The sequence below is a fragment of the Phyllopteryx taeniolatus genome, chromosome 8 (genome assembly GCF_024500385.1).
Source record: "Phyllopteryx taeniolatus isolate TA_2022b chromosome 8, UOR_Ptae_1.2, whole genome shotgun sequence".
Classification (NCBI taxonomy): domain Eukaryota; kingdom Metazoa; phylum Chordata; class Actinopteri; order Syngnathiformes; family Syngnathidae; genus Phyllopteryx; species Phyllopteryx taeniolatus.
In genome coordinates this window covers 1,545,722-1,572,354 of record NC_084509.1, presented here as the reverse complement: position 1 = coordinate 1,572,354, position 26,633 = coordinate 1,545,722, and the positions used below count along the sequence as shown (strand labels likewise).

The 26,633-nt window shown below is 40.6% G+C and overlaps 1 protein-coding gene across 1 annotated transcript; it reads right to left on the bottom strand.

Moving 5' to 3' along the window:
- Positions 1–442: 442 nt before the first annotated feature.
- Positions 443–26,473, bottom strand: relt (RELT TNF receptor). The gene is made up of 9 exons (XM_061782428.1): positions 26,451–26,473; positions 25,430–25,568; positions 16,451–16,635; positions 16,184–16,239; positions 15,797–16,051; positions 4,497–4,562; positions 4,166–4,244; positions 2,733–3,116; positions 443–2,070 (listed from the first exon to the last, which is right to left on the bottom strand). Exons 1-9 carry the CDS (start codon positions 26,471–26,473, stop codon positions 1,791–1,793), a joined length of 1,467 nt encoding a protein of 488 aa, XP_061638412.1. The 3' UTR covers positions 443–1,790.
- Between the last annotated feature and the right edge of the window lie 160 nt (positions 26,474–26,633).

Below are 26,633 nucleotides of genomic sequence, written 5' to 3'. Positions count from 1 at the left end.
TGAAAATATTGATTTCTTTACAATAAACCAATGAATATACATAAATTGACCAATTTTAGGGGCGGGGGGGAAACAGTTGAATAAAAAGTTATATCAGATGAGGTTTGAGAATGCTCCTGCTTTACATGTGATGGCCAAGTAGGCAAGATCAAGGATGGTTATTTTTGTATTATCTATAATCTCTCGGAATTCAGGGCTGATTTTTTTGTCATAACTTCTGCCAAACAAATTCAAATTCACAAGATTATATTCTTGATAAAATTATAGCAGTTTACCGCTAGATGGCGATACTGCCCGACCATGAAAACTATTGGTTTCAAGCTCCCAAATGACTTGAGTAATGTACAGTATTTGTAATATCTTTGCTACATTCGTACATTAGTATCCTCGGTAAGACCTCTATCAACCCTCTTATTATAAAAAAAAAAAAGACAAAAAGGCATTCAAAATTTCCTTCTTTTATTTCAACAGTAAAACATTTTAGAAATGACATTGAGATAATGTTTTGTAAATCCAGCAAACAGATTGAATACATCAAAGAATGACTGATGAAAAGGTAATCGTCATCATATCATCTTTTACATATGTTGTCATATTCTTTATAACAATGTGAAAATAGTATTAAAAGTGCTATAAATACAATGTAGCAAACCTTAAAATTTAGGAAAATGTCACATAAAACCACTAACTCATCAGCAACCGCATTTTATAAATACACAGTATGAGTTCTTTTGAAGAACTGGAAAATAAGTTAGGTGTGGAAATAAGTTAACGAGCCATTTTCTTTGCAAATAATTGTACACAGTTAAACGTCAAGTGTGAGTTCAAGTTTAGTTTTTTTGAATGACTTGATCAAGTAACTGAAAGATTGTTGCAGTTTTGTCTTGATTTGATTTGACATTTTTGCATGAACAGTTGTTAGACGTATGACGCCTGTCTTCCATGCTGTAGTAAAATGTACATTCCTTTCTTTTTTTTAAACTTTTTTTGTACAAAGACTCGATTGTATGAGTACTTTTTTTATTTTCTCACCCTTCACTCCTGCAGTGGCTCACAAAAACGTGGATACTTTCTATTCAAGTCCTTCTTTTAAACAAACACCCAGTTTACACAGAAGGAACAGAGACTGTATTAATGACCTTGAATCCATTTTTTTTCTTTCAATCCTCCCCTACTGCTATTGTAGTATAGTTTGAACCTGTCGTATGAGCATCGTGATGAAAACCTCACTGATATTTTCGGATCAAGTTGCACATTAACTGGTTGGTTGAATGTTTACCTCACTTTATATACACACACACCAGTTTTTTTTTTCTTTTCTCTATATGTTGACCTCCCTTTACACAAGGAAGAAAGACTAGTCTATTGTGTAACCAAGAGAGTTAGTTTACCTGAGAATGTATCTTTTGTTATGAAAGTTCAAACACTGGAGCCTATTCTTCTCACCTGCCCTTAAAAGTGCAAAAGCAATGACAGCTGCTAATCCAATATAGTATAAACCTCTGTGTTCCAACTAGGTGGACATCCACATTTTACCTTTGGATTAGCTTCATGCTGTTCATTCTTTTATGTTTCATTTTGCTCATCATGAAACACTCTCGCAGGAGGATTGTAACCCCTTGGATCGATGTTGGTGTCACGCTGCAAACCTGCCATTAGTGGTCATCCTTGTCAGAGGTAGTGTTACCATGCAAGCGTCTCCGGTCACCTGAAACAGTTTGTGTCATTATGTTGAGGTTTGAGCATATTTTTCAAACGTGATTTGTCCAAGCCTGGGCCTTGATGAAACTTTAGACATGTAAACTTAGACATGTATAATACTCATCAGCTGTGTTCGTCATTGGCCAGAGCTGACAAACATTTTGTGCAGACAACCGATTTTGTAAACAAGTACAAGAAGGGAGAGGCAAGGGGACGCAAGATGACAATCTGTAGTCGTACCTCATGAGGCCTGCTAATGAAGTTGATGAAAACTGAATCCCACCAAAAAGGGACTTGCGTTGCTCCTGGGATGGTGCCTTTGTTTCCTCTATGACTGGTTTGTATTCAGGGATCTGAGCCACTTGAAATCTGTTGAAAAAGAAATATATTAAGTTGGTCTCATCAGACACTTCCGGCTCTATTTTCGTGACTGCCGCAAATCCAGCCCTGCACTTGGCAAAATTCTGCGAGGGGGCGGGCTGCACCGGGTTTTGTTAATTTTGTGAACTAGTGTACCGCCAGCGAATTTCGAAGTGGGATGTCTGGACGTTGACACAGCCGACTTCAATCCTGTCCAATTGAAGCGGCTTCTTTCATTCCCTCTAAAAGCGGCGCAACAGTCTCACATGGAGACGTCTCTAGATGCGGAAGAGGACGCAGCGATCCGTGCGTGACTGGAACATTGCATGTTAGCGGGTACCCTTATTGAACACAGAATGAGTTGGTGAAAACTGCTGGTGACTTAAATGAGAGTCAGCGGACCACAGATATATAAATCCCCTACAACGATAATTGCTGCAAAGTCAATATTATGCTTTCTTGTGATAACTATTGCTTCTCTGGTTAACTTCCCTTTCTAACTGGACGGATGAACATGAAGATGAGTGTGTGTGCGCCACGCAATTGTCATTCAAAGGAAAAGTACGCATCCGTGTTAAAACTGAACCCGGGTCTTGCAAACTCTCGTTTATGCTGAGATATTGTGTAAAGCAATGATTAGATATGTATTGTGTGGCAGCAACAAATCTCACCTTCCCACAGAGAGAACTTTCAGCCCCCCCTCTGTCCATTCCTTTGCCTCAATGCCCTCCACAGTCTCCTGCACCATATTTGGCACCATAGTTTGTGTACACTGAGTGTTAACGCATATTCCTGACGTCAGGGGACCCCTCTTCTGCTCGGTGGACGTTTTCAGTGTGGGAACGATAAGGGTCTGTGGGGGCTTAAGGGGATTTTTAAGGGAATCCAGAGGGGGTACGAGTATGGCAGGCCATTTCTTCTGGGCACATCGGGAGCAACGGTAGCCATGCTTTGGTGCTAAGCCAGAGAGGCCAGAGATGGTGTGCAGGTGCGACTGATGGGGGCAAAGTCTGGGAAGGGAGCAAAATGAAGACAGTGGAGACTGCATCGGGAACCTTAGGGGAGAAAACGGGAGAGGATGAGGATTATTTATACAGCAGAACCTTTTCTTTTTTTTTTTCTTTCTTTCAAATAATGCCTTGTCTTGACCATAATGTATATTAGTGGGCATCTACCATTTATGGTATTGTCTGCAAAAGTTGATTACCAAAACAATCAAGTTCCATCCAGTAAGCAAGTTGGCTCAAATGAAACTCCTCATTATTATGGGTCATACTAATAACTTAATTCATTACAGCTAAAGTGATTCTGTTTTTAAAAGTGTATCAATGTCAAGTTAGAAAATATTGTTACAATGTACCACCCAATTTTAAAACCCAACAGCAACTCTTCACTTTAAAATATTGAAAAAGTAGCTCCTGGGTTGGATCACAGACAAAAAGTTGGGACTCATGACTTATCTGTATAACACTGAAACCAACATTTAAAAAAAATGTTTTTTCAATTTAGATCCTGAAACACTTTTGCTTAAAACTTAGCTTTTTATCTTCTTTATTTCAGTAATATCTGCATGAACAGCTCTTTTCCAAAACATGATGAATCTATTTATGAATCTAGAAAAATGACATTTACTCAGACCTGCACATTTATAAACATTGTTTGTAAATAAACAATTCATTTTGTCAGTCTGAACATGTTCAACAAGTCACTGGAGTCTTCGCACAATGACTTTTCTAAGATTTGTCTTTGCATCTTGTATTGGAAAAGAGCTCGTCATACGTGTATATTGCCTACTCACCAAATTTGTTCATGTTCAAAAGATCAGCCATACGAGTAGGACTACTGTACGCATTATTGTTGTCTCGATCCATGCAAGCCAAATACAGTGTGTGGGCTTGTCTTTTTATGACTATCCCACAAAACAAAACAAAAAAAAATCAATCATTTGACATTTTAGTGGACGACAAATTTGAAGGACATACTATTTTTTCCCAAATTTGTATCTTTGTGCTTTATCATGGACAGCATGACTAAATGCGTGTGTATGCGTGTGCGTGTGCGTGTGTGTGTGTGCATGCATGCGTGCGTGCGTGCGTGGACATACTTGATTGATGAGACTTTGCTTTGGGCCATCTGTTTGAGCTCATACTCTTGCAGTAGTTCTTCTAAAGCAGCAGCATTTTCTGAAAAACAACAAATTTAAATTATATCGTTATGTGTAATAATGTCTGATTTCACTGAAAATGTTATATTAAAAGTAAAAGCTTTCTATAGTGAGATAATTTAATGTTTTGTTTTCTTTGAGAAATAAACTCTGCAAGTGCAGTGATGTGAAAAAAAAAAAATTGTGGGCTGATTGAATTGACTGACTCCTATTCATGTATAAGAGGTGAAGACAAGACTAGAGTAAGACTACGAAAAGAAAAACAACTCACCTTGTTTCTCAGTAATCAGGCGGACAAGAACACCGATAGTGTCTTCATTCAGGTCGTCGTTATTACCTTGAACAAGAGAGAGAGTTTAATAAATACTTTATATATCTAGATCGCTGGTATTTTCTAAACTATTATATCAAACAGTCACGCAGACTATTCTTTGAACAGGAATTCCCATTTAAATGTTCACATATTCAATGTTGGCAATGAGCTTTTTGTTGCTGCAAATTAAAATAATGCACATATACGGTATTTGACTGAAATTTCCAAGTTTGATTCTTTGTGGGGAAAATAAAGTTTCATAGTCTGTGACACAGCTATATTTGAAAAAGTATGCCCAATCAACCACAGATGTGCCCATAATAATGTCCTTCATTCATAACTCATACAAAGAATAAATGGCAGCTACAGTTTAAGGCCCCGTTCACACAGTGTATGTCAGTGCTGGGTTACATGATGGGACTGATAAGGGTGGCTCCATGGCAACCCCCTGACCATCCCATAAAAACAGCAAAGCAGCTGAGCGTGATATCAGTGAAGGGTGGAAAATACTTTGCTCAGCAATCTGTTTTAGCAGAGGGCTATAAATAAACATTGTGGGTTCATGGCCTTTTAGGGGAATTTGATTTTATATTTACACGTCAAATTAGAGAAAGTCTTTCAATTTATATTTATACAATATATAAAAAGGACAAATGTGGCTTCATGTATTGTGCAGTGTATAAGGGCACCAATGATACTTAGTATTAGAGAATGAAAATGCATATGACCGCGAGAACTCATTTGTGTGTTCTTCTGTCTTTTCAGGCCACGGTCTATCAGTGAATGTTTGTGTCTTATAAGGCCACCTGTGTGTCGTTGAGTTACATTTGTTGGCGGGTTCATTCTGGTATTTACGCCGATCATCGATCGACCTATTACTAGGGAGCGCCGAGTGATGGGGTTAAATAAAATGGACAAAACAACGTAAATGTGTATTATTATTGGAAACTAACATGGTAGCAGAGGATGGTTGCTGCTAACAACTACAGATTACCACCGGGCTTCCACGAAGGGAACTCCGACGAGAAGTGGAAAAATGAAGTAGAACTGTGAACACGTGACAGACTTGGACAAGAAAAACCAAGCATTAGTGGTAGCTTTGTGCCTGAAAGGCAGAGCAAGGGATATAGCTCTGGAAATACAAGCATATGATCTGGATAAAGATAATGGCATGACCACAATGATTCAGTAACTCGACAGAGAGAGAGGAAAAGGACCGCGCTTATAAGGCGCACTCATTTGACCGGATAACAATGGAAAGATGACATCCCGATGAGGGATTACATTCCGGACTTTAAACAAAAATACAATAAAATACATAAGTGATCCTACCTCACGCAGTTTTGGCATTTAAACTACTGGATACTGTGGGACACGACGTTAAAGACAAACAGCTGGCTCTAACTACGTGCAGAACACACACTTTGCCGACATGAAATCAGCGCTCAAACGTGTGTTTGGCGAGAAGAGCGAGCAAAAAGCCAGAGCAATTAATGTGAGTCAAGACGCCATTTACTGCACAGCAACAAATGCAGCCCGGGGTGGCCAGGCACCAGGTCCACTCGCAGGTACCTACCCACTGGATAAATGAGCAAGACGAACCAAGTGTGGAATTTGTCAAAGCACATACCACTGGGTAAAAAGACTATCCTCACAAGAAGGAAAATTGAAAATCAGTACAGTGAACAACCTGATGAGTGTAAGCATAACACTGTTTTCCAAGGAATCAGACTGAACTATTCAAGGTTGACACTTTAGGGTCCGTTGTAATAGACACAGGCTGCACAAGTACAGTATGTGGATAAAAATGGCTGGATAACTATGTGCATGGACTAGATGAGAGTGAAAAGCAGAAAGTGACAAGTGTGGAAAGCAGCAAGCCTTTCAAATTCAGAGATGGAAAAGTTAAGATTCCAGCAAAGGTGGGAACAACAAAATGCTGCATTGGAACACAAGTGGTTACAGCAGACATTCCCGTACTACTAAGTGAAGCTTCCCTAAAGAGAGCAGGGGCCGTGCTAGACTTGGAGAAGGATACCGCCATCATGTGGAAACAAGTTAGCTTTAGAGGTCACTTCCTCAGGAAACCACTGGGAAAATATATCAAATAAATAATCCCCAAGTGATGCATATGACAACATAGTGCTGCTAGCTATTACAGAAAATATGACTGAAGAACAAAACCACAAAGCAGTTCGGCCATGCTTCGGTTGATAAACTCAAGAAACTGCTCATGAATGCTGGAAATGTTCATGTTGAGAACACTACTATTTTAGAAGAGATAGTGGGCAAATGTGAAATATGTCTCAAGCACAGCAAGCCTAAGTCTAAACCTGCTGTTGGTCTGCCCATGGCTTCACGATACAACAAGACTATAGGGGTGGGTTTACATGAACGAGAACCAAATGTGTGGTACCTTCACATTATTGATCATTTCACCTGTTTCAGCACCGGTAGCATTGTCACCTCCAAGAAGCCAATTGTGATAGTGAAACACTTCTTTCATTCCTGGATTAGTGTCCATGGCCCAACGGACCAACTTTTCAGTGATAACGGTGGGGACTGAATAACCGTGAAATCAGAGACATGGCTAAGAATTTCAATATTGAGATAAAGACCACGACTGGCTACAGTCCATGGAGTAATGGTTTGCTTGAGCGCCATAACCAAAGACTCACGGACATACTGGGTAACAGTCCTGGATTGGGCACTCGTGGCAAAGAACACAATGCAAAATGTACATGGCTTCAGTCCGTACCAGTTGTTTTTGGGACAAAAATCCCAATTTTCCTTCAGTTCTGGTTGACAAGCTACCTGCCTTGGAAGGCGCCACTATCAGCGCCTGGGTGGGACAACATATGAGCATTACCCAACCCAAGGAAAGCATTCACTGAGGCCGAATAAGGAGAGCTCTCAGGAAGCAGCTCCGCCCAAATGACGACGAGTATGAAACCGGGGACAAAGTGTTTTTGTAAAAGGCCAGACTGTGCTGAATGAAAAGGCCCTGGAATTGTGATAAGGCCAGATGGACTAGTGATATTTGTACATCATGGGTTCACCACTCAAGGATAAGAAAGGCTGATGCTGAACCCAGTGAAGTAGCAGGTGCTATAGATCCTCAGCAATCTGAGGAGAATGACAATGCTGCAGATACTAATATTCACGAAGTTAACAATGCTGAATATGAATGAGGAGGATTATCATCAGGATGATCTACACCCACTGGATTTAAGAGGCGGCTCCATAACACTGAAAACAGGACAAATAATTATTGGGACAAAGACACTGGTGTTTTTTTATACAGCAAGAAAGTGATAGGGCGACCTGGAAAGGCTACCAGACAATACTAGAACTGGTATAACCTACAGTACTCAGAACCTGATAACATAGCAGGTACCAAAAGGTTAGCTGATCTGAGTCAGGTGGCAAATCTTCATGGGATAGTGACAAAGTATGTTCTGAGATGCATGATAACAATCTGTTGGTCATGCATGTGTTTTATTTGACAATACAAAACGTGATGAAATTAGTAACTGGAAGAAAAATGGGGTGCTTGAAGAGGTAAAAGACATTGGTCAAAAACAGGTGTCCACCAGGTGGGGGTGTACACTAAAGGTAACACCTGATAGACTAGTACCCAAAGCACGTCTAGTGGTTCGGAGTATAACAGTGCAGATCTTCCAAAAGAATCGCCTACTTGCTCATCAGAGTCCCTCAAGTTACTTATGTTAGTTATATATCAGAGACAGTGGATGCTGCACTCCATGGACATTAAGTCAGCTTTTGTTCAGGGTGCAGTGTGCAGGGTGCTGTCTCGGGACATTTACCTTCATCCTCCTCCTGAATTCAAATGTAAAGGAAAAGTATGAAAGTTAAAATAAATGTGTCTATGGTCTAGCTCAGACATGCCCAAAGTCCGGCCCCCGGGCAAAATCCGGCCCGTGTTCTTATTTCCACTGGCCCGAAGCCTCTGTCATAAAACCAATAATATGTGGCCCGGCAGTACAAAATACACACGCAATTTTATATTTCACCACAGGATGGCAGTAAACTTGTGGCTGAACTCTCGCGGGGCCGTTTCGCGCATGATCTGTTTTTTGCCCATTTCTAAAATGGCAACTGGAAGTAAGAAAAGGAAAGCTGATAGCGAGGGCCGACGTTTCCAGGACAAATGGAAGTCTGAATATTTTTACACTGAGTTTAGAAACAACTGCGTCTGCCTAATTTGCCAAGAGACTGTGGCTGTGTTCAAGGAGTTCAATATAAAGAGGCACTACCAGACGGAACATGCTAATTACGACAATAAATGGGAACGAACGCAGTGAAAAATTGAAGCAACTGGAAGCTGCACAGCAACACTTTTTCACAAGAGCCAGTGAGTCGAATGAAAATGCAACAAAGGCAAGCTATGAGGTGGCAACGCTGATTGCCAAACACTGCAAACCTTTTACTGAGGGTGAATTTATTAAAGACTGTGTGATGAAAATGGTGGAGAACATTTGTCCTGAGAAAAAGCAACAGTGCGCCAATGTTTTCCTGGCTCGTAGCACTGTCACGAAGGATCGAAGAAGTTTCTTCTGATATTAAGAGACAGTTGGACGCAAAAGGAGTGGAGTTTGAATTTTTTTCGTTAGCCTGTGACGAAAGCACGGATGCATCCGACAGCGCTCAGTTACTGATTTTTTTTAGAGGAGTGGACAGTGAAACGAACGTGTGTGAAGAGCTACTTGACCTCCAGAGCCTAAAGGACCAAAGAAGAGGGAAAGATTTATTTGCTTCTGTTTGTTCCGCCGTAGATGACATAAAATTACAGTGGAATAAAATCAAAGGGATTATTACGGATGGCGCACCTGCCCTGGTTGGCGAGCATAGTGGATTATCAACCCTAGTGTGTAACAAAGTAAGCGAAGAAGGAGGTAAAGCTATAAAACTCCATTGTATTATTCACCAACAAGTTCTATGTGCCAAACATCTGAAATATGATCACGTTATGAAACCGTTGATGAAGGCTATTAATTATATTCGCTCCAAAGCCCTGTGCCACCGCCAGTTTCAACAATTTCTACTGGATATCCACGCTGAATACGGAGATGTTGTGTATCACACTGATGTAAGATGGCTCAGCCGGGGGTCTGCACTGCAGCGTTTCTACTCACTCAAAAGAGGAAATTGGACAATTCTTGGCAAAAAGGGACAACCGATGCCAGAACTAACCGATCCTGTTTGGCTGTCTGATTTTGGATTTTTAGTTGACATAACCCAACATCTTAACACCCTGAACACGAGCCTTCAGGAGCAAAATACATTGATAAGACAACTGTATTCACATATTAAAGCCTTTCGGACCAAGCTGCTACTTTTCAAAGCCCACCTGTCACAAACGCAGCCCAATACCACACATTTCCAATCTCTGCAAGAAATAATGAGCTGTTTTCCAGCGAGAGAGATAAGCACAAGGATGTAACTTACCATCCTTGAGACAATTCTGGGAGAGCACTGCTCCTATACCGGCATCAGACGCATCTACTTGTACCACAAACTGCTGTTTGAGATCTGGCAAAGTGAGGATGGGAGCGGAGGTAAAGATTGTAGTTTCTGAAAAGCTGACTGACAAACCGGGTTCCATATCAGTGCACAAATGAGGAGGTATGCCGCAAACATCTCATCTCAGACTGAGAGTTTCAACAGCATTTCAACTATTGAAAAGGAGATCACGCTTTTTTCTTCTCCCGTTTCCGTGGATCTCAGTGACGTTCCAGCCAACCTGCAGTTGGAGCTCATTGAGCTGCAGTGTGACACGGAGTGTCGCAGCCGGTACCAACAACTCCCTCTTGTCAACTTTTACCAGCAGCTGTATCAAGACAGGTTCCAAGAGATTCGTACATTTGCTTAAGAAAATGTTGAGCTTGTTTGGCTCGACATACTTGTGTGAGAAGACATTCTCAGTCATGAACATGAATAAGAACCGCGTGAGGACAAGACTAAGTGACTCCCACCTGCGTGACATATTGCGCATTAAAACCACCGCTTTTGAGCCAGACCGGTGATGTCAATTTCACAGCATTGAGCTAATTCTATTCACACCTGTGGCTGACCACACATCATGCGTTTAAAAGTCCGGAGTTTTTCCCATTCCAATATACAGTGGAACTCTCACTTAATTCTTTTTTACTTCTTCTACTTCTCTACAAGTCACGGTTAACCCAGCATGGGATGTGGGTTCTGCCAAACTGAGCTTGCCCCAGCTGTAAATCCTCTCCATGGGCCTTCCTCACTAACTGGAGCCACAATATGACATGTGCTGAGTCAGAACTGTACGTACAGGACACGATAACAAGGAGGAAATGTACACAATGTGACAATGATAGTTGTATAATCATGACAAAAGAGAGAAGGAAGAGGCAAAACAAAGGTAGTTTTAACCTATATTTATAGACACTATTTCACAGACCCTAGCTCCTCTCTCAAAGCTCCCACAACAATGCAAAATAGAGCAGCACAGTAGGAGGATGATTCAAAAAGGAGATGAAAGAGGAGACATAAACCATGATGTGAGCACCTAACTGAATTATTGATCCGGCTGGGAAAGGAGACGAGGGAAGTATGAAGTGTCATGGTCACATAAGATGATGTGTTGTTGAATGGAGTGCAGAAGGATAGAGAAAAGAGATGTGAATGGGGATTTTTCACAACATTGTTCTCACATGTATGTTTTGGTCCTGGCATGCATTGAAGAGTTTTAGCTACTTGCTTGCACTTCTAAAGCTTGATGACTTACAGTACATGGCAGTCAAGATAAATTATTTCCCTTTCAAGCAGTGGCGAGGCCAGGCCTATTTTTCCTTGCCTTAGCCAGCCATATGAATTCATCGTAAAATTTGGAAAAATTCTTAACCGTTTTTTTTTGGGGGGGGGGGACTGGCGGCACGTTCTCCCCGTGCCTGCGTGGGTTTTCTCCGGGCGCTCCAGTTTCCTCCCACATCCAAAAAACGTGCATGAAGGAGACTCTAAATTGCCCATAGGTGTGAATGTGAGTGTGAATGGTTGTTTGTATGTGCCCTGCGATTGGCTGGCAACCAGTTCAGGGTGTACCCTGCCTCCTGCCCGATGATTGCTGGGATAGGCTCCAGCGCGGCCGCGACCCTAGTGAGGAGAAGCGGCTCAGAAATGGATGGAAAAAAAACTTGGCGGAACAGTGGTGAAGTGGTTAGAGCGTCTGCCTCTCAGTTCTGAGGACTGGGGTTCAATCCCCGGCCCCGCCCGTGTGGAGTTTGCATGTTCTCCCCGTGCCTGCGTGGGTTTTCTCCGGGCACTCCGGTTTCCTCCCACATCCCAAAAACATGCATTAATTGGGGACTCTAAACTTGCCCGTAGGTGTGAATGTGAGTGCGAATGTTGTTTGTTTGTATGTGCCCTGCGATTGGCTGTCAACCAGTTCAGGATGTACCCTGCCTCCTGCCTGATGATAGTTGGGATAGGCTACAGCACTCCCAGAAAATGGATGGATGGATGGATGGATGAAGGGAAAAAAACTTTTCTCTGGTGATAGCACACGCTTTGGCATTGACAAAAAAGTAAACCTTGTTTTAAAAAAATAATAATAAAACGGTTGGGAACTGAGCAAGTTATGACTTAATTTCAATGCCCATTCATTGCCTTTGAAGGGAACATCAAGCTACCCAACATGGCCGCGACATAGGGATGTCGGTTAGCCAGGCTGCTACAGCGCGTTGGTGTATTGTCTTCATATCTATGGTCTGAACCGCTACACACATTTCCAGCTGTGTTTACGCCAATGACCAGGTAATGCTTTATCTACAACCCTGACACAATCTATGAAATGACAGTTGACCACACGGCGATGCTTCAATGCCCGCTCTTGAATAGCTCCACGTTACGCGTCGGCACTGACTCGGCAGGGGTTTGTAATGGTGTGTACTGCGTAGCTATTAGGTAATTGGAGCTATTGCTAGCAACTTGAATAACAAATACTTTTTGGCCAGTATATCTGAGATAATATGAAATGTCTTCGTGAAGTATCTTATACCACAGACGTGATCATACACCTGGTGGTCATACGTGGTGGTTTTTTTTGTTAATATTTTTTTTTTCGTAGTATCGGGCAGAAAAAGCTGACATGCCCTGCAAAAACTCAAAATCTTACCAAGAATATTTTATTTATAGTCAAAACTAATTAAAATTAGCCGCATCACGTAAAAAAAATAAACGGCCAGTGGCGTTTAAAAAAAAAGTAAAATTACTCCCCTGGCAAACTTTGTGTCTTATTATTTCAAATAAAAGTTAGCTTGAAACAAGTGAAAATTGTCTAAAAACAAGGTGGTAAGTTATTTTTTTTCAAGATTTTGAGTTTTTGAAGTGTGTTTTAAAAAACAAAACGCTGGCAGAATCAGGTCAATTTCATTGCCATGACTACATGTGCTAAATCTAGTTAAATGCTTAATTGTTTACGACAGGACAACTTATCAAACACAATTTGCAAAGGTATACATTGTGACATTAGTTGGTCCCTCACCAGCAAATGGCTGACTAAAAAAAAAATACATTATGGCATGAGAATGAGTTTGTCTTTTGTTTCTTTTTTTGTGTACTTACACTGTATATACTACATTCCCAACAGTGTTGTCTATTCGTCAAATCAAAAGGTACAATTATAAACAGCTTATTTTTTCTTTAATAGAGGGAGCGACGAGGCGAAATGTTTCTAATATTCCTTTCCTCAGATAAAATACCCATATTGAATTCATACTGTTACAAAAGGTCTGTGCTTTTTTTGATAATAAACCAGACTTTTATAATTATTGAATAGTAGCATATTCAATATTTTATTGATGAGAATGCTGTCTAAAATGTGTATGTGTCGGAGACATTTGTCAAGAGCACCTGTGCTCTGGCTCTGATGTCCCTGTAAAAAAAAAAAAAAAAACTTATGTCCCCTCAGCTGTCACGGGTTGTGCCATCAGGTGAAAAGAAAAAATCCAGCTGGGTTTAGCAAATCTGATTACTTGCGCACATCAACTACCTGTACTTCATGCTGCCGCTGCACTGTTGGACTCAGCGGGGTAATACACACCCCTTGAGTTAGTAATAGCATCTCACATAGCCCGTTACAAGTACTGTTTGACTGCCTTGATAGAATGAACAGATTGCATGACTTGAGTTTAGATGGTGAAGAGGTTGAACTATCATTGTGCGAGATGCCAAGCGACATGTTAGCATATCGTTAGACCTCAGCTCAGTGACAATCTAAAGCATTAAGTAAAAGTGTGTTTAGCTTTTTCCTTGCCTTTTTTTGTGATGTCACCGCTGAAGTGATGGCAAAATCATCATAAAACTTTGCTACTTCTTTGACGACTACCAGAAACTGAAATTATGACGTAGCGTCACATCGCAGACAAAAATGGCTGTTCAGTATAATATGGATCAAGTGACAGTAAGCTGCATTCAATAAAATGAATAACAGTATATCCAATGCAATGTCAGCTGTGTTTACGTTTTATGTAGTGAAAGACTCATTTCATTTGTGCCATTTTGCATTAAAGTGTGAGAGGGCTTTTAATTTACAGCCATCTTCTTTTTGTACTTGTATTGGCTGCTAAGAATGTAAATACCTAACATTTAACATGGCCACACATAATATTTGCTTGGAAGGATGCACTGGTGTGAAACAGAAAACCAAGCGATATTGCAGGCACACTGTGAAATACATGTTCTCACCCAAGCTAAGTGAGAAACTTTTAATTTGCAAGGGTGTTATGCAGTAATTAAATTCTCTGACGTTCAAACATACATCAGATGTACATCACAAGCGCAACCATCCGCTAGCTCAACATTATTGCTATGCCAAAAAAAATAATTTAACTGCCAGCCAAGCTCTTCATCTCATCTTGTTGTCCGACCAAGTGTGAGAAACGCTTCCACCTCTGAGAGTGACTTCATATGACAGGAGCTCACTGAAGTCACAGGAATAATATACCGCAAGAAAATAAAGAAATTCAACTGAATTGTGTGTCAATGAACATTGATGGCTGGAAAGGTTTGAAGCTTTGATTTTTTTTTTTTTCCTCCATCACGAGGTAACGTGTGACACAGACACGTCTGATTTTTTTCATTCTGGATGAGTTGCTTGAGCTGAGTACTCATCAAAACAGGTGAGTTTTGTAATTTGTTTCTACTCAAATTATTGTAAACGTAAGGGAATCTCCATTTGTAAAATCCTGGCGCATAAAGACAATGCCGGCTGCAAATATTGTGAACTGCACTCATTTGTGGTTCTTTCATTGTCTGGCAACCAGTTCAGGGTGTACCCCACCTCTCACCCAAAGTCAGCTGGCATAGGTTCCAGCATACCGGCAACCCTAGTGAGGATAAACAGTACAGAGGGATGGAAGGATGAAAAGATGGATGAATGGATGTTTTTCTTTCAGCTTGGTGTCAATATCTGACTTACAAAACCGATGACATACTGTATAACAACACTGCTTTAACGATAGTCAGCGTCATACAGTTTATTCTTGTGTTGGTTCTGAAGTTGGAGATGATCCACCAAACTTATTGCCACTATAATAAAGCTGAGATGCGGTCCTGTTGTAAGCGGATTTAATAAGATAAAGGTGAAGTATACACATGTTATACAGTAAATAGGTTTTCCAGTATTTTTTGTATTCGGCCCTCTGAGAAAACGTTTGGGCATCTCGTTCTATGGTTATTGTGGTTTTCCAGTGTCTGTTCAAAAAGGAATTATTTTCTATTTATTGATATTGGGACTTTCTGTCCATTCTACTCACATCATTCCCTCCTGCCCTCAGTCTGTCCTCCCCTCTGTTTTTCCCATCCACAGTCCCTCTGAAAAATCCACCTCTTTTTATTCACTTATTTGTTTATGAAAGTTATTTCCCCCCTGACTCCCTGGAGATTTTATGGGAATATTTTTTTCGCTGCTTTTCAAATAGGAAAATCATCATAACTGTGCGCTTAGAAAAATGGAGCACACATGACCTGTGATGAATGGGCCTGGAAAAGGTCAAAGTTAAAAGCATACGCCATGTCGGTTTGCAACAAAGTCAAATGGCTAATATAACTAAGCAGCGGTTGTGCAGAGACACACTTCTGGGTTAGGTTTAAAAAGGAGTCTTCCCCCCAAAAATTACCACATGGATTTAGAAACTTGGAATTTAATTGAATACTCCCATTCCGCATCTTTCAGCCTTTTGGTCAATGTCTGTCCAGTCATCTCTCACCTTCTCTCTGAGGTGTTGCAGCCTCTGCATCAACCCCATCCTTCTTGGCATTGCAGTGGCATCCTTTCTTCTTCAAGAAGTTGCAAATCACGATACCCAGCAGGCCCATAACACAGAAGATAGGCACTAAAGCGAACACCACATAATCGGTTGTCTTCTCCTCAGCGCTGCGTACAACTGTGTCATTGACTGGCCCTTCAGCACCAATTCCCAAGCCTTGCCCCACTGTGCGCACGCTTCTGATGTGTACAGTCACTGGGGTGGGGGGGTCGGTTGGGAGGGGGGAGATTTTAAACACAAAAGATTTAAACTGTCTCAAATTGGTCCTTTGAGACATAAATAAAATGTTTGGGAGTTCAATACAACAGTAAGAAAAAGCCTGCTTACTCTTCACACAGGAGTTTTTGATTGAAGCACTTCCTACTCCGGCTTTGGAGTCAAATCTGTAAAAAGAAAAAATAGGACAGATCATAATTGACGGGATGAAGACAAAGTACAGTAAAAAAGCTATTTTGATATTTTGTGTTTTCAATTTAACAAAAGAAAACAGTACAACTTAAAAGGTTCCGCAGAAGCCTATTGTTACAATACCAAGTGAATGCACACAGAGGCAACAAATAGAGATGCATGTAGACAAAGACTTGGGGTCATTACCCAGGCAGACAGTCTCCACACACAGCGTCAGAGTATGCAGTGCCAGAGGTTACAAGTTTTCGCCCATGAAGCTTGCAGGAGGAGTGTGGAAGACACAGTTCAGAGTCTAACGAGTCTGAAAAGGTTCCTGTCTGGCATGATCGACACTGCACTTCCTCTGCCCGACTCCGGATCTGCCCACAAGGCTGGTGAGACAGAAAACAGCAAATATTAAGTCCACACAAGCATACCTCAGTCCGGAAAAACATATACTGTTTATTTGAGCGCTGCAAAGTGCCTTCGATGTTTAGCAGTTATGCATCTTAGGGAAAGAGCTGTTTAGGAATCAATTTCAGTGAACTCTCTCCTGATTTTTCTTTTTGCAAAAGAACAACAGTCACATCCCCACTGGCACTGCACTGCTGCAGTCCCACGACAGCAAAACACCTGGAATACACAAAACCACACGTACACATTCATGCAAGCTTGGGAGTCATTGAAGCATTTGCTCAAACTGGTGGCAAACTTCAAAACCCGCATGCCACCTCAAGCACTTTAAAAATGAATGACACAGACTTGAGCAACAGAGCAACATGCGATTTCTAAATACACTCTAACATTGATTTATATTATTATTATTAAATGCACAACATTGCTGTGAGAAGGACAAGAGCTGAGAGGCAAAGGTGGTTCCTCATCTTCTTCAATGTATTCTTGTATGCACATATGATATTTACAAGAACATTTGACAAAATACGTTCAGTGTAGGGCCACAAGGACACATAATCCTATAATATGCAGGAATTGTCAACACTCATAACTTAATCGCTATTATACCCAGTTCAATGTGGGCTCATGAGGAAGAACACAGATCTTTAGGGTACTTAAGGTACATATTAATAAAAGCAATAAATACTGTTTAAAGTTTGTTTTTACTAGACTTTACACCGATTTTATCGGGCTGATCGGTATCGGCCGATATTAAGCATTTTATGCTGATCGGCTTATCGGCTTTAATGTCATAATTTGCCGATCCGATCTATGACGTCATTGACTGGCTCCGCAAAAGACATTTACTCCGCGTCGCCGCTTGCACAGTATATTAGAATCCAAAAGCTAGTTTCTTTTTTACCCTTGTCACGTGTCTTTTGACATAGTACTGTAAATATCTGACAGCCAATGAAGTTAATTATTTAACTAAAAACAAAAATACAAAATAAAAACATGTCGGTGGTGTGGAACAAACAACACGTCTGAGACAGACAACACCTAGTGCCCAGATCAGACTACAAGACAAATTTGCTCTTTCACGATTGCACTGTCAGACGACTGCAATAAAATCTTGTATTCTGATACCACCACGTCCCATTTTTTACGATCATTGGGCTTTATCCTGTCAACTTAAATGCGCCCGGATACACTCGTTACCGTGGCGACGACAACAAGAGCGGAGCAGTGATCGGTTATCATTTTTTTAAACTTGCTGATCGGTGATCGGCCCCAAAAATCCTTATCGTGAAAAGCCTAGTTTTTACCAGTAATTGTGTAATAATAATAATAATAATAACAATAATGCATTAAACTTATATTGTGCTTTTCATGATACTCAAGACCTTTTACAATTGCACACATTATTCATTCACTCAACAGTCACATCCTATTGTAAATGAAAATGCTTGAAATTCCATCAGTGGGTGCTGAAAAACATCTGACAGACGGTTATTTACATTAAAGTTACAATGCAAGTCAAGACAGGTCAGACAGCTTGCAAGAAAAATATGCCTCACTTGTCCCTACTGACGCATACCATAATAAGCAGAGTCAACTGTGTGTGACTTTATGATTGATACTAATGTATATCAGCATCCTGAAAAAGAATTACAGCTAATGCCAGACAGTTTCACTTCACATTCAAATTCCCCCGAGTTCATAAATGCTTTGCTGGACTCACACAAAATAATGCAAGTGGCAATACTGAACCTCAATGGCCACAATGGGGATGTGAAATCGCACAACGCATTATGACAGGAAACAGAGGAAAGGTTGGAGAAACCCAAAATGGCTGAGGGAAGCAAAAATAAAAAGTAAACAGTAAGAGGGAACAGCACTCACCCCTGACTTACAGGACACAGTTGCTGGGAAAAACACTGCATATGCTGCCACAAATGGTCAGGAGCCAAACTGGACATAAATGATCTTAAAGCTCACTGTTCTGAGACTAAAACGGAGACCCACGTGTATTGCTGTGAGTGGAAATATCACTGCACCTGCTTGCAGTTTATACTGTCATTCTGACCTCCGACACACCCCTTGAGACATGCCCCCTCAATAACAGTTCACGCGCACACACACACACATTTGAGATACAGCACTATAATAGAAATTGATGTTTCAGCGAGGTCCTGGTGGAACTGACAGCCTTGTGAAGTATATTTAAAGTCATCAAGAAGACAATAATAACAGAAACGGAACCCGGACCCCTTTTGGTGTCCTGTTCCATTTGTGGCAATAGCAACCTGGAATATTTCATCTATGACGTATTTTGGTGCAGTTTCAGACCAAATGACTCAATACTTCAATTTACTGATAATGGTTGAACTCTCCAAAATGTGTTGTGTCTGGCGCAACCAGATTCTCTTTCAAAACTAAAATATAAGTTTGTTTCAGGGGTGTCAAAGTACTTTTTGTCACAGGCCGCATTGTGTGGTTAAGGTTCTCCTCAGACATTACGGATAGGTTTGTTCAACTATTGTTCAAGATACTGTAAAAAAGGGGTTTAGGAATAAAAAAAAAATGCTTTAGCAATATCTAAACATTTATTACATATAAAGATTTGAAGTTTGAGTACAGATTTTAGCAATAATCATGGATGCCGACACACATGGATTGCTTTCAGGGGCCAGATAAATTGATGTGGCATGCTGGATCTGGCCCCCGGGCCTTGAGTTTGACACCTGTGCTTTAGTTTATACAGTGCATCTAGCTCGTCTTTGTACGCACTAGAAAACTTGTGTTCTTCTCCTATTATCAGGTGATGGGCTGTGGATGGATAGATGTTTAGGCCTCATCAAAGGACAACAGGTCGACAGGGAGACTAGGAATGGCACATTAACACTGCTAAGAATATCGCAGCTTGCACAACAAACATGACCAACAACTCTCCATTACACCACATTCAAAACACCTGAAAAGGCACAAGTGGTTTTGGCTAAACTGCAGAACAGTAATTATCTAAAACCCCGTGTGCTATTGTTTTTCACAGAATAGTCAGCTTCTTGGCTTATATATAACAACATGCAGTAATGTGGTAACACACTGGCACTGATTTTCACTGCTGTCATGCTGCAGCTCAGTAATTATTCTGACAACAACATTAATTCATTAAGGGCTCGATGCTATTGTTAACAAGCTCAGTCCTTATATTAATTTCTGTGTGAGTTTTAAATACACAATCATTAATTACACTCGCGAGAGTATTGCTGCAATATGCACTGGAAGAAATGCAGTGCTTGCTTAAAATAGTGACACCTGATGTCGTGACTGTCACGTTGTGCTTCGGGTGCCAAATTATGGACATGGTGTTTTGTCTCTTAACCACAGTGCTAAAACATCGTTGAGATCAATTTCCAGTCTGAACGAGTCTTTATAAGCTGATGTTTATGATTAGGATTTGCCATGGATAATTCCAATTTTCTTCAATCATGCAAATAAACAATCAGTGAAAAATAGTGAAACTACGTATTTGCGCAGTTTACACCAGCAAACCATTTCTTGTGTCCGTTTCAAACAGCACATTTCTTACATGACTCCTTCATGTCCATCGGGTCCTCCACCATTTCACTGTTTCTGACCTTGGGTTTGCTGGCATGACATCAGTTGTCAAGTTTTCCAGTGGAATAGTACACCAACACACACCGGTCTCCTGCACACCATCAGAACACAGTTGATCAAGTTGGAACGCAGAGAGGTCAAGCTGAATGACCCGACTGGAGCGAGAGAAAGAGGAGATGACAGCAGCTTCAGAAGAGTGCACTTGCAGCTCAGAGTGTAATGTACCAATCCCTTCTATTAGTTTGTAGTTTAACTAGACTTTTTAAAAAAAGTAAATGGAATCAAGGATCTTCTGGTTTGCACAAACAGTGATGCATGTCTAAACACAGCATAGTTGTGTTTATTAGGTAAAGGCCTGTGCGACGTCAGGGTAAGGACAGCATGAGTGCATTCACGTTAAGGAAATAGCTAAGACGTTTTTATTTTTAAGCAAATATACAACGTTTAGGTAATTATCACTCTAGTAATGGGAAACTAAGATTACAGTTTACAGCCCAAACACTAAGCTAAAGAAGTGAAAGCCTGACTCATTTTTTCCATCATTACTCTTATGGGAGAGCTTAAAGAAAGCCTTATTTTGACTTACAGATTGTAAAAGTGGGTAATGAAAATAAAATGAGTGAGAATTATAGTCCCTTGGCAAGAAGGCAAACATGTTTTCAAAAGGGTGCTCGACTTGAACTCTTTGGCCCTTTACTTCTGCACAGGGCAAACATGAAGGCCAGCTCTAGTTTTTGACAAAACATTATAATAGGAACTTAAAACCAAAACAATGTAACACAGGTCATATTACTTTCATTGTACACCAATGTATTACTCTCACAAATTGCTCTTGACTTAGACATCAAGATATTAGAACACTCCATGCATATGAAACACCCTAGAAATATTTGTAAACAATTCAAGCAGATTTTACTAGTTTCAGTTGTCCCTTTTGCTGTAGACCAATACTACTATAGCTCAAATTAATACACATTTAAATTTGAATCCAAGTAAAGTGGTTGGGTTGGATTGAATAATTGTAAGGAAGAAAAAAAATGCAGCAGACAAGGACTTCAATTTCATGCTTTGCTGGCCTCATTGTCATTGCTCAGCAGTTGTTTTGTAACCGGCTCATGTCTCTATCACCGCTAGCATGAGGGACTGAGTGCATCTTTTGCAATAATACATGACACACACACACGCACACACAGACATGCATAATCAGTCACTTGTGCCTTGTAACAAAGAAACTGACCCAGACTGCCGTTGTGCTGTGGCACTAGCAAGTTTAGCTGGCAGACGATTAACACTTTCACATTTGTCTTTCCTTGTGCATTCATTAATCAGCCAATCTGTCGTTGGCAAATACTTGATATGAAACCAATGGAAATTAATTAATGTGAAGAAATTTTCTAGTATACTGTATTTTAACTTTTGGGGTCTTCAGACTACATGCGGTAGCTTCAAGTTACTAGATACATGTATGGTACAAATTTTAAAAAGTTAAAAAGTTCATTATTTCCCGTATTTTCACGACCATAGGGCGCACCGTATTAAAAGGCGGTCTCAGTTACGGGGTCTATTTCTGTGTTTAACACCTACATAAAGCGCACCGTATTATTGGGCGCAGGCATGGTAAAACATACGCTAGCTTTAAACATACGGTAGCATGCATGCACGCTAAAACAATGTAAACAATGTTTTTAAAAAAGCAGTGGGAGCAAAACTGAGTTTGGTTGTACTTTATTGAAGTATTTAACAATGTACTCACATTATTATTTTTTTTATCAATCCTCATCCACAAATCCATCAAAAGTCCTCATCTTCTGTATCCGAAATGAACAGCTGGGCAAGTTCTCCAACAAGCACGCCGGGTTCCATCTCGTCATTGTCAGAGTCAGTCTCGTTCAGCAATGATGCCTGCTTTCGCGAAAGCTCGGACAACAGTCAAAGCAGATACCTTAGCCCAAGCATCCACAATCCATTCACATATGGTGGCATAACTCGCCCGGCGTTGCCTCCCTGTCTTAGTAAAGCTGTGTTCGCCATCTGTCATCCATGGCTCCCACGCCGCTCACTTTCAACGCCCTGTTTACACGGATGTACAGCGGTTCGTCAAGCCTCCCAGATTGATGGGTTATTGCAAAAGCCCCGAGTTATTGCACTCAGTCGAATGGTGACTGTAGAGACGCTTCTCCCGGCTGTTCTTTGCTCATTAATCCATTGCTCGAGTTGGTCTTCCAACTCGGGCCACCTCGCCTTGTTTCGAAACTCAGCTTTGTCTTCTTGACTTGGCGAAGCTCGTTTTCCTGCTTCCTCTACTTGCGAACCATGGATTCGTTGATCTTGAATTCTCTCGCGGGTGCTCGATTCCCATGTTCCTCCGCGTAACTGATAGCTCGCAGTTTAAACTGTGCTTTGTAAGCGTGTCTCTTCGTAGGTGCCATTTTCGGGGGCCCTTAGCCAAACTGATGTTGTTTTGCACAATACACACCCCTGAATTGCTCCGTCAGTCACGCGGTAATAAATAATGAATTTTTTATTTTCATTTGTTTTTTTTTTTAAACCACCCCAGTGCTATATACCTACTGGGGGTGTGGCTTTAGCGTCTTACTTCACGCACCCTTCCCCTGTCCTCAGCCACGTCTGCTTTTCCTCTGTGTAAGCAGCGTGTCTGCAGGAAATGCTTATTAAAAAAAAAAAAAAAAAAAAAGAAAAGGGCTAGCGGAGCGCTCATCACACAACAACATTTACAGATGTTGGAACTCGGTGCACACATAAGGCGCGCCGCATTATAAGGCGCCCCGTCCATTTTGGAGAAAATGTAAGACTTTTAAGTGCGCCTTATGGTCGTGAAAATACGGTAGTTTTGCGTGTCAGTGGGTGATATTTTATGAGCCTCTGTGACATTTTGTTTTCCCCGCGTAATCATCCATTGTGCGATCAATCTAAGGCTGGATTTAGACATCGTTTATGTGATATAAAATAACCAGGCCTCCTCCATGTTTCACAATAGGTACTAGGAGCATCTCAATTAATTGATTAATCAACAACTAATCGCCCATCAAATTAATGGTCAACTATTTTGATAATTGATTCATCGTTTAGAGCGGTTTAACGTAAAATTGTCCAAATCCTCTGATCTTAGCCCCTCAACAAAAAATATTCTTTGATTTCTGTAGTCCTTTGTGAAAGATGGAGCTCTTGGTCCATTCAATCCAATAAGCATCTTTCATGGGCACAATGACCTGGTTGTCCCAGGTCTCCTGTGGCCGTGAGCGAACACTGTCAATATTTACAACAACAGTGGTGGATTACCATGTTACATTCAGTATTGCTTTTACAGCTTAATGTGCTGCTCCAGTACTACTGCAGTCATCAACAAGTGGAGATGGAGAACAGTATACGTTTTTTTTTTTTCTTTTTCCACACGTTCTTAAATCCACCACGTATAAGACTCATAGGTAAGTTTCGGTATTTGTGTGTGGACACATTGTTTTAGACGATTCCGTGTTTACAGGAAACCTTTAAAAACCAACTAAGAGAAAGATCATCTCTCGTTTCAATTTGATGCTCTCTTTGTACAACATATATTTAAAATGCAACACTGTCAAAGATGATGCTTTGACATCTAAGAAAGGCGTCTCCAGTTTGGATTTTGGTTCATATGAGAAAGTTGTGATTAAGTACCGCTCCCTCTCAAAAACGAGCAATTTCAACCACTGTTAGACAAGTGGATATGAGGTGTGCTGTAATTCCTTACCCTTTGTGTATTTTGAAGAAGACTGTCAAGAGGGCTTTTAATAAGAGACCCAACAACTGTTTCACATTGTGAAAAAGGATGTCCTCTTTGAAATATCTAACAATCCTCTGGTACGAATGTGTGCGTGTGTAATGGTTGCGATGATTCAAATCATTTTATTTATATTAATACAAGCATGAAGTGTGAAGACAGCTACCAGAGGGGACAGGCTAATCTTTTAGACAGTTGCTATAAATCTAACCAGAAATTATTCTTAACTACACTAGCATTAAACCTGCTGTAACCATCACTGACTTGCTATGGCTAGACTCTATATGGCTGTTAAAAATCAACACTAAGATGCTGCATTAAGATAGAATATACAGTCATGGTCAACACAACAAAGGTGTGTGAGGCTCATTGATGCAATCAACCCTAATAATTATTGATATTCAACTAAACTGTACGTATGATGCCAAAAGGGAGACAAATATGCGCCAAAGCTAAAGTGGGCTAAAGTGTCTGGGGCCCCCCAAAAAAGTCGATTTTGATAGTTTCACTCCAATGACAAGCCAGTTACCCCTCAAGGCACATTCAATATCAACAATGCACTGCAAATGTGGTGGGTGTAAAACACAAAAAGAGCAGAAGCCTGACTGAGGAACACTAATCAGAATCAGAATCATCTTTATTTGCCAAGTATGTCCAAAAACACACAAGGAATTTGTCTCCGGTAGTTGGAGCCGCTCTAGTACGACAACAGACAGTCAATTTACAGAACACTTTGGAGACAGAAAGACATTGACAAAAAAAAAAAAAAACAGTCACTGAGCAGTAAAGGGTTGCTAGTTATCTGGTAATGCCGGTACATTTATTGATTGATTGATTTATTTTTACAATTGTGCAAAAAGATGCAGAGTCCTCTAGCACTTAGAGCAGTTCGAATGACTAATATTGCAAAAGTCCGGTGCAATGACCATTGTGGAAACGGCGGCGAGACTTCAAGGAGTGTATGCGGTTTAAAGTGATAATTCGAGGGTGAATCACACCGCTGGGGGGTGACATCATTACGTCGGGTACCAGTTACAACTGACAACATGTAACATTTTGAACACAAACAGCTCTCATCACTGTTGGAACACTGCAAGCCAACATTTTCTGAGGGCTACGTGAATGCACCACGGCGACAAGCTATCTGAAACGAACGAACAAACACTCTTTTTGCTAAACTTTAGCTGGAAAAGATGCCGCTTTAGTGGGAGCTTATCAAATGACAAAGAAGAACAGTCCCAGCTTATAACTTCTTTCCAAGGATTAAAAGCAAGTAAACATACATTTCCCAGGCGTGTAATTAATGTGGTGTAAGGGGTCAATAAAAAACCCAACACGACGAATAAACTGAGCTCTCAAGATGGCAGCGTACAAAAACACGATGGCAAACTTACCGGTTCCGGTGAATAAAAGTGGTTGAAATTTAGAGTTCCGACACGAACATTTCCACGTAGGTTGAACAAGGATGAAAGGCACTTGCGCCGGTTATGGTCCTCCCTCTTCTCTCCCTGTTTTGTATAAAGTGAACACGAGCTGAGCCCACGTCACAGTAAAGAGGTGACGACACTGACGTGCGTGAGCGTGGAAGGCATCGCAGCCACGACGTCGGACAACTGCGACACACAGCCTTTGTGCAAATGAGGAGGGGGGGGGGGGGGGGGGTCTTCCTTCGTACGTTGGTCAAAGAAATTGAGAACAAAATAGATTTACAATTTTTAAATTGACCAGATTTGTGTGATTCGATCCACTGCCAAAAGAGACTCATTTTTAATTGTTTTAATTTAAAATTTGAATTTTTAAAGATTATTTGAATTTATGTAAGTGTTTTAAAATATGATTGCGTAACTGTGTAATGTGCCAGTAAGGAATCGACAACTAAGCGATTATCAATCAACTATTTTGATAATTGTGTCATCATTTAGAGGCCTTGTTTCACTTAAAATTGTCCAAATCCTCGGAATTTCAGCCTCTCAACAGTAAATATTCTCAGATTTGTCAGATAGTAAGTTATAAAATGACATTTGCTAACATCTGCTTTTACAGTAATTTGGAAAAAAGAAAAAGATTTGCATTTTCCTAATCGACAGATTACACGACTCGATTATTAAAACAATCTTTAGTCGCAGCCCTGAAGGAAAAGTAGAGATGTCTCATTATGATGCAGTGATGTTCATCACCAAACGGGATAAAGATTGCAAGAGCCCAAGACAGACAAGGACCCTCCAAAATAGGATCTGGCAGGAACCCAAATCCCACAACATTAAACATTTTCATAAGCCAAAATGCAGTTATACTTTGTAAATATTCTCTTTTAAGGTCATGTCTTTTGCTATTGGGAAGTTGCCCTGTGCATTGTTGTGCGTTTAAGCAAAAATCCCTTGATGATTAAGTGAGCCTAAACTTTAAATGCCTTACATTATTCCTGCATCATCATACATAATTTAGATCTGTTGGTAAAGTATTTATTTATGCTTCACTATAGATTGTCTTTGTGTAATAATAAGAGTTTATCTTTCTTAATTATTCAGCGCTTACTACTGGAATAGCTTTATTCACTCATTTGACTTGTTGTTGAATGAATGTTCCCCGACACCTGTG